At 43.9% G+C, this 9,199-nt stretch overlaps 1 protein-coding gene across 16 annotated transcripts in view; it reads right to left on the bottom strand.

Annotated features, from left to right (window-relative positions):
• Window positions 1-8,758, bottom strand: part of TMEM241 (transmembrane protein 241) — a 204,390-nt gene extending 195,632 nt beyond the window's left edge. For 12 of the 16 annotated variants that reach the window (XR_008495461.2, XR_008495460.2, XR_008495459.2 and 9 more), the window contains exons 1-2: window positions 8,555-8,740; window positions 1,407-1,453 (exon numbers count right to left, since the gene is read on the bottom strand). Coding sequence is in view for 13 of the 16 variants with exons in the window: in XM_063653489.1 (XP_063509559.1) it covers window positions 1,407-1,453; window positions 8,555-8,626 (119 nt within the window). In the remaining 3 variants the exon portion in view is untranslated. Of the gene's footprint in view, window positions 1-1,406; window positions 1,454-8,554 lie in introns of all 16 variants that reach the window. The other 4 variants (XM_054461028.2, XM_063653491.1, XM_063653484.1 and 1 more) reach the window with 3 other exon arrangements.
• Between the last annotated feature and the right edge of the window lie 441 nt (window positions 8,759-9,199).

The following is a 9,199-nucleotide window of genomic DNA, read 5'->3' on the forward strand; positions in this document are numbered from 1 at the left end:
GGTCAAATGGTAATTCTATTTTTCATTCTTTTAGAAGTGTCCAAACTGCTTTCCATAGGGGCTAAGCTAATTCACAATCCTACCAACAGTGTATAAACGTTTCCTTTTCTCCAAAACTTCGCCAACATGTTATTTTTTGCCTTTCTTTCAGATGGATTTTCACTCTTGTTGCCCAGGCTGGAGTACAATGGTGCAATCTCAGCTCACTCCAACCTCCAGCTCACTCCAACCTCCGCCTCCCAGGTTCAAGCCATTCTCCTGCCTCAGCATCCCAAGTAGCTGGGATTACAGGAATGTGCCATTATGCCCGGCTAATTTTTTTGTATTTTTAGTAGACATGGGGTTTCACCATGCTGGTCAGGCTGATCTTGAACTCCTGACCTCAGGTAATCCTCCCACCTTGGCCTCCCAAAGTGCTGGGATTACAGGCATGAGCCCCACACCGGCCATTTTTTGACTTTTTAATAACAGCCATTCTGACTGGTATGAGGTGGTATCTCATTGTGGTTTTGATTTGCATTTCTCTGATGATTAGTGATGTTAAGCATTTTTTCATATGCTGGCCACTTGCATGTTTTGTTTTGAGAAGTGTCTATTCGTGGACTTTGCCCACTTTTAAAGGAATTATTTAGTTTTTTTCTTGTTGATTTATTTAGGTTCCTTATAGATTGTGGATATTAGTCCTCTGTTGGATGCATAGTTTGCAAATATTTTCTCCCATTCTGTAGGCTGTCTGTTTACTCTGTTAATAGTTTCTTTTGTTGTTCAGAAAGTCTTTAGTTTAATAAGGTCCCAATTGTCAATTTTTGTATTTGTTGCATTTGCTTTTGAGGAGTTACCAGAAATTCTTTGTCTAAGCCAATGTCCAGAAAAGTATTTCCTAGGTTTTCTTCTAGGATTTTTAGAGTTTGAGATCTTACATTTAAGTCTTTAATCCATCCTGAGTTAATTTTTGTATATGGTGAGACATAGGGGTCCAGTTTCATTGTTCTGCATATGGTTAGCCAGTTTTCTTTTTTATTTTTTTGGTAGACAGCATCTTGCTATGTTGCCCAGACTGGTCTTGAACTCCTGGTCTCATACAGTCCTCTTGCCTCAGCCTCCCAAAGGGCTGGGATTATAGTAATGAGACACCATGCCTAGCCTAAACCAAATTTCTTATGTAGGAATCAATCCCAAAGAAATAGTTGGAAATTTGGCAGACTTTAACACAAAAATGTCTAGTAACATTGTTTTCATACCCCCAAAATAGAACATAAATGTCTGTTAATAAGGTGGCTAAATATCTTACAATATGTCTATTTGACAAAAAAAAAAAATCTATGCAGTTATTAAAACTATTTCAAAGAATGGCGTTGGTTGGACATTTCCTAAAAATGTATACAAAGAGCAAAGAAGATACTCACCCTTGGAATAATGTAGGGTAGGTAAATTTCAAGACAGACAGCACATACTGAAAAACAAACACCAAATTATTGGACATTTCAAATGATGGAAAATTGACAAACCATATAATCAAAGACATTTCTATTAAAAAAACATAACCACATAACCTAAGTAAATTCAAGTTTTAAAAAGGCCATTATTCCCACCAAAATCACAAACTGGGCAAACAAATGACCTCCCAAGTCATACTAAAGAAATTGAGCCGGCTGGGCACGGTGGCTCACGCCTGTAATCCCAACACTTTGGGAGGCTGAGGCAGGCGGATCACAAGGTGAGGAGTTTGAGACCAGCCTGGCCAATATGCTGAAACTCCGTCCCTGTTAAAAATACAAAAATTAGCCGGGCATGGTGGTGAGCACATGTAGTCCCAGTTACTCAGGAGGCTGAGGCAGAAGAATCACTTGAACCTAGGAGGCAGAGGTTGCAGTGAGCAGAAATTGCGCCACTGCACTCCAGTCTGGGCAACAAAGTGAGTGAGAGTCTATCTCAAAAAAAAAAAAAGTAAAGCAAAAGAAAAGAAAAAAGAGATTGAGCTGCTTTTTCCCAGGGCTACCAGAAGCCTGGCTGCCTTTTAGTTGGTGAAATGGAGCTGGCATTGTGAGCAAACAGGGAAGCACAGCAGCTGGGCCTGATGTTACAGATGCTGGAACACTCAGCACCTTCCCAGATGTCAGAAATGTCACATTGTAACTGTAGCAGCCCCAGAGTAATTCAGACAAGTCCCTGGACACAGTCTGTTTTCTCAGGGTATCCACTTCACCTATGGTCCAGTTTACCTAAAAATCCAATCCTTTCTTTGTTTCTCTTCAAGTAAAACCACATCCTAGTCTTTCTTTCCTTTGTTGTCCTTCAATTTTTAGGGTTTTGTATGTCTTTTGTATTACATGATTTTTTTTCAAACTAATTCTGCATTTTAGGATTTTGTATGTTGTTTGCATTAAATGATTTTTTCAAACTAATTCTGCATAGGAATCATTTTTTGCTGTGTTTTAGCATGTTACAGACTTTTTTTTAAACCAACTCAGTTAAGGTCAATTTCTATTTCTCTTATGCATATTTATGTATATTAATTGAATTTACAGCACTTTATGAGTGAAGGAATTGTGTTTTATCCATCTGGGTATCTTTTCCATTTTTTTCCTATTATTGACCACGAAGAATTTACTTTTTTAAGTCTAAAATCATTAAACAGCTTTAGGCAAGGACTCTGCTGATCCTTCACATGCTCTAAAAAAATGGAGTGGACTGGTGCTGGGCAAGTTTATATATCTACTTTTTTCCCAGGGATTAGTCCACATAGAATTCCCCTTGTTTGAGCTCCTAAATGCCACAATTATGGCTAACTGCTTATGCGTTGTTCTACACTTCCTCTTCTTCCTTGAAACCTATTTACTACATAATTCAATATGCTCTTCCCTACTTTTCTGATATTTTTATTCTTATATGGAGAAAAGGAAAGGATTAACTGAGCATCTGAGTCACAGCCTGAAATACCCTTAACAAGCTTCATTATGACAATAAATGTTTAGTTTACTGTGTGCTTAGCTTTGGCCTACATACTGGGGGAAATCAAAGATCCTGAAGCTCTTGCCTCACCTTGCTAAAGAACAGAGAAAAAAGAAATGCAATTCCTCACATCACTGAGAAGTGTTGCTCAGACAAAATGCTATTCTATTGAACAGCAAAGCCCTAGTAATGAGGTTCTTGAGGAAAGAGAAGGAGCCCCGTGCACGGTGGCTCACGCCTGTAATCCCAGCACTTTGGGAGGCCGAGGTGGGAGGATCACGAGGTCAGGAGTTCGAGACCAGCCTGACTAACATAGTGAAACCCCATCTCTACTAAAAATACAAAAATTACCCGGGCATGGTGGTATGCGCCTGTAACCCCAGCTACTCAGGAGGCTGAGGCAGGAGAATCGCTCAAACCCGGGAAGTGGAAGTTGCAGTGAGCCGAGATTGAGCCACTGCACTCCAGCCTAGGCGACAGAGTGAGACTCCATCTCAAAAAAAAAAAAAAAAGAAAAAGAAAGAGAAGGAGCAATTTGGGAGCCATTGACGCCTGTAATTCCAGCACTTTGGGAGGCCAAGGCGGGAGCCTAGGAGTTGAAGACTAGCCTGGGCAACATGGTGAGACCCCATCTCGACAAAAAATACAAAAATTAGCCGGACATGGTTGTGCAAGCCTGTAGTCCCAGCTACTTGGGAGGCTGAGGTGGGAGGATCACTTGAGCATGGGAGGCAGAGGTTGCAGTGGGCCAAGATCATACCACTGCATTCCAGCCTCGGCAACAGAGCAAGACTCTGTCTAAAAAAAAAAAAAAAAAAAATTGGACCCACTGAAAGGCGTGCAAGCAAATTTCTTATGCTTATTATCCACTTGTAACTCTTTTTTTTTTTTTTTTTGAGATGGAGTCTTGCCCTGTCACCCAGGCTGGAATGTAATGATGCAATCTTGGCTCACTGCAACCTTTGCCTCCCAGTTCAAGTGGTGTTCGTGCCTCAGCCTCCCAAGTAGCCATGACTACAGGCACGCACCACCATGCCCAGCTAATTTTTGGCTACTCTCGAACTCCTGACCTCAGATGATCCACCTGTCTTGGCCTCTCAAAGTGCTGAGATTACAGGCATGAGCCACCGGGCCTGGCCTTGTATCTCTTTTTTCAGTGAATTGTCTACTTCTGCCGTTTACCCATCTATTTTCACTGAGGTTTTAGTATTTATTAATTTAATAAATTATTTGTATTTTACAGATGCCAACCACTTGTCCAGAACAGAAATGAACTTTGCCTCTGAGCTGAAGGCTCAATTGCTATGAGGGGAAGAAGGACAGCTGGCTGCCTAGGGCCTGATTACAGCTGGAACCTCCCAAAGGACGGAGGAACATGTCATCAGCCTGGGCCAGCCCAGGCCACCAAGACAGAGCTCAAGGGTGTGGTGCTTTCTCCTCCCTCCCTACCTAGGGCAGCTTCCTTTGACAGCACACTTGCTGCTTCAAACTTCTAACAAATATCGACCATTCTTTCAAACAATAGAAGGGGGTCAGAATGAGCTATATAAGATCTTTTTCAAAAGAATTTTCTTTCTACGAATAAATAGGGGAACAGCTGAAAGAGAAAATTATACTAAGAAATATGGAAATAAACTGAAGTGGAGGCTTCAAAAAACTAGAAGAGAGCATCCTCTACTTTAGACAAAAAAAAAAATCTTCACTAATTCAAAAGAAAATTAATGTGGCAGAGAAATTACATGCTCTCTGCCACATTAGAGTAGAAAGTGCTCATAGTAGGATATGCTCATAGTAGAATGAATATGCTCATGGGGTGTCCACTGCAGATTTCTTCCCAGTTGGCCTCTACTTAGTCCAAGCTGACCCACCCAGCCTTGGTTACCAGAAGGGACCATCACCATCCTAGTTGAGAAGATGAAACAATGGCCATAAAAGGTTCAAGCTTATAAGAGATATATAAAGTTCCTCACCAGAGTCCCATAATGTGCAACCTATCTGGCTCTCCCATCTCCTCTCCTCCACTCTGGAGCTCACCTCCTCCCCCCCTCTGTAGACAATCTCCTTGGTCTCCCCTTCTTTCCTGCCTTCTGCTGTTCTTGACCTACTCTTTCCACTAGCTCTGATACTTCCCAACATCCCCAAGCCAAAGCATTCCAAACCATCGTATTTACATTCTCGGGACCCTTGCCCAGCTATGATTTCGATTATTCAGATTCTATATTCCTAGGACCAAACAATTTGGTTTAATTTCATCTAACACCTAGATGCATTATGCACATGGAAGGTATTTTGTCTTTTTATTAAATTTGTTGGCTGGGCACGGTGGCTTATACCTGTAATTCCACCATTTGGGAGGCCAAGCCAAGGTGGGCAGATCGCTTGAGCCCAGGAGTTAAAAACTAGCCTGAGTAACATGGCAAAACTTCGTCTCTATAAAAAAAAATACAAAAATTAGCCAGGCATGGTGGCGCACGCCTGTAGTCCCAGCTACTGAGGAGGCTGAGGTGTGTGGATCGCTTGAGCCTGGGAGGCAGAGGTTACAGTGAGCCATGATTGCACCATTGCACTCCAGCCTGGGTGACAGAAGAAGACCCTGTCTCAAAAAACAAACAAACAAAAATTTATAAAATGCCATGGGGCTCCAAAAAATTTTGTAAAAGTGCCACAAATGAAAATGCACATCCAGGCCAGGTGTGGTGACTCATGACTATAATCCCAGCACTTTGGGAGGCTGAGGTGGGCGGATCACCTGAAGTCAGGAGTTCGAGACCAGCCTGGCCAACATGATGAAACCCCATCTCTACTAAAAATATAAATATTAGCCCAGCATGGTGGTGCACGCCTGTAGTCCCAGCTACTCGGGAGGCTGAGGCACTAGAATCACTTGAACCTGGGAGGCAGAGGTTGTGGTGAGCTGAGATCACACCACTGCACTCCAGCCTGGGTGACAGAGTGAGCCTGTGTCTCAGAAAAAAAAAAAAAGAAAAGAAAAGAAAGAAAGAAAATGTACATCCAAAGAGGGGCACAAATTTCTACGAACTAAATGCTATTTGTCTGCTTTTTTTTTTGCTTAGATAAAATGTTTTTTATCTAACCAATGCCATGGCTCATGGGCTTTCATGACAGATGTGTTAATCTACCCCTTCTAGTGATTATATGGAAATAAAAGAAAGGTTATTCTGTTTTAAAGTAAAATTTTATCATTATATCCATCAGGTTCGCTAGACAAATTAGAATAGTTAAATTGAAAAAGTCAGAGATTTCACAAATTCACAAATTTCTGAGTAGGTGCCACAACAACAACAAAACAACAAAAACAAAACAACAACAACAACAACAAAAAACTGCCTTTAGTTTAGCTACTTGTCCCATGAGAAGAAAACAAATCTGTTAAAAGTTACTAATTACTGTCACAGTATAAACAAAAGATTGTCCTTTCTTTTCTTCCAGAGTAACGACCACTTATCTTATAGTTTGCCACAATGGCAAGCACTAGGCCACCTACCTTACAAACATCATTTCTTTTGTTATTGTTGAGACGAAGTCTGGCTCTATTGCCCAGGTTGCAGTGCAGTGGCGTGATCTCTGCTCACTGCAACCTCCGCCTCCCTGGCTCAAGAGATTCTCATGCCTCAGCCTCCTGAGTAGCTGGGATTACAGGTGCCCACCACCACACCCGGCTAATTTTTGTGTTTTTAGTAGAGATGGGGTTTCACCATATTTACCAGGCTGGTCTCAAACTCCTGATTTCAAGTGATCCGCTCACCTCAGCCTCCCAAAGTGCTCGGATTACAGGCCTGAGCCACTGTGCCTGGCCAACATCATTTCCATTAACTCTCACAACAACACTTTCTCCTTTTTTTTTTTTTTTGAGACTGAGTCTTGCTCTGTTGCCCAGGCTGGAGTGCGATATCGGCTCACTACAACCTCTGCCTCTCAGGTTCAAGTGATTCTCCTACCTCAGCCACCTGAGCAGCTGGAATTACAGGCGCCTGCCACCACGCCCGGCTAATTTTTGTATTTTTAATAGAGACGGGGTTTCGCCATGTTGGCCAGGCTGGTTTCGAACTCCTGGCCTCAAACAATCCACCCGCCTCGGCCTCCCAAAGTGCTGGGATTACAGGCGTGAGCCACCGCGCCCGGTCACAACAATTTCAAGAGGACTCTTTGTCCCATCTTAAAGTTAAGAAACTTAGGTTAAGAAAGACTAAGGTTCCAAACGCCAAGTAAGTGGAGCCAGGAAGTAAAACCCATCACTGCCTCCCAGGAAGGCTGCATTTATGGACCTTCAAAGGCTTATCGCCATAACTAAAAATTAACTGGAGGCCGGGCGCAGTGGCTTACACCTGTAATCTCAGCATTTTGGAAGGCTGAGGTGTGCGGATTACCTGAGGTCAGGAGTTTGAGACCAGCCTGGACAACAAGGTGAAACCCCCGTCTCTACTAAAAATACAAAAATTAGCCCGGCATGGTGGCGCACACCTGTAGCCCCAGCTACTCGGGAGGCTGAGGCAGGAGAATCGCTTGAACCCAGGAGGCAGAGGTTGCAGTGAGCCGAGATCACGTCACTGCACTCCAGCCTGGGTGACAGAGCGAGACTCTATCTCAAAAAAATAAAAATAAAAATAAAAATAAACTGGAGAAGGAAAGGGGGTTGGGGAGCATTCTCTGAATATATAAAGGCAGCCATTCATTGTAGGAGAGGAGGTAGAAGGAAATGCTGTTTGTTGATGTTTCTTTTCCAGAGAGGAAGAGAGGGGAAAGGAAGAGCAGGGAGCAGATGGAGAGCCCGCAGTAAGACCCCACAGTGGGGCCAGGTGGTCTTGCACCCTGTATTCCCACTTTGGCTGGGGCCAGCCCAGAGTCCAGGCCAGCAAGTAATGCCCCAGCCATGCCCACTCGGTCCTATTGGGTCCAGCCTTTCCCTGCGTGGTACCAAACCTAAAGCCAGCTTCCCTCTCCTTGCAAAACAAAACCCCAAACCTGGCACCACTGCTTCTCTGCCTCCTCACCAAAAGCTTTTCATGATGTCATGACATTAGTTTAAACCTAAAACTAAATGTACGTTTTATTTTAAAAAATAATAATTCCATGAAAAACTCCTGAAGTGCTTACAATGGAGACGTACAAAAAAATTGATTCGGGAATCAGCAGTGGTGAGGGGTAGACAGCTTAATCTCTTCTATTTAAAGGCTTCTGGAACTTCACGGGGGCTCTGAGACAGGGGCGTGTTTAGAAAAAAGGCAGGATGTGTCAGATTTCTTCTGACTCTTCCTCCCCGGGGGAGCAGGAGCCAATTGTTTGCTTTCTCTTAAAACTAGTCCACACAGCCCCAAACCAAGTTCCCGGGAAATGGCCAGCCCAAAATTCCTGTTTGCCTGGAGATGTACCGTGCTTTACAGTGCAGGAAACGGGGACAGTACAGGCCGGCAAATCCTGTTTCTAAAACAGCATCCCACACACGGAGGAGGTTCGCTCTCTATCTGCATCGCCACCAGGAAGAATGAGGTAAAAAGCTGGAGGAGGCTCCGTTTGTCACGGAAAGATTATCCGACTCAAACCTCCCACGTGCAATCGCTGCCTCCCGCGCCCGCCCCCTCACCTTGTTCGTGAGGTAAGAAGCCAGATAGCAGGTACAAAAGGTGAGGCCGACCACAGACCTCCTCACGCACATCTGTCAACTCGTCCCCTTCCCGGGGACCCGCGGTGCCTGCCCAAATCCCCTGGCCGCCGCCCGACCCCCGCAGCAGCAGCAGCGGCAGCAGCAGCAGCCCCGAGACGGCCACGTGGCTCCGAGCTCCGCCAATCAGCGCGGGGACCGCCCCCGGCGTTTGCCTCCTTAAAGGGGCCGCGCCCTCGAAGGACGGTCGTCCTTCTTCTAAAGAGTAGAAAGTGGCAGAAGAGGAAAAAAGCATACCGCAGTTCACAATACCCCATCAGTGTTTAAAGAAAAATGTTCATCGCTATCTCTAAACTGTGAGACCAAAATATTACCCGTGCTTCACTGAATTTTCCCAATTTTCTCCACTGAGTCTGTAGCGCTTTGGCAAATGACACAAAAAAGGTAACAGCAACAAATGTCCATTTAAAAGAAGGAAGGTGAAGGAAGAAGGAACTGGAATTGAGTATAGGTTTTTTGAGTTTTGTTTGTATTTAAGTAAAGTCATTCCATTCTCTTGACATTTCTATAAAATAAGAACCCTTTCCCAAGCACAGCCCCTATTGCTATTCCTATTCCTAGTCTCTA

This window comes from Pongo pygmaeus, chromosome 17, assembly GCF_028885625.2.
Source record: "Pongo pygmaeus isolate AG05252 chromosome 17, NHGRI_mPonPyg2-v2.0_pri, whole genome shotgun sequence".
In the NCBI taxonomy this organism is placed as follows: domain Eukaryota; kingdom Metazoa; phylum Chordata; class Mammalia; order Primates; family Hominidae; genus Pongo; species Pongo pygmaeus.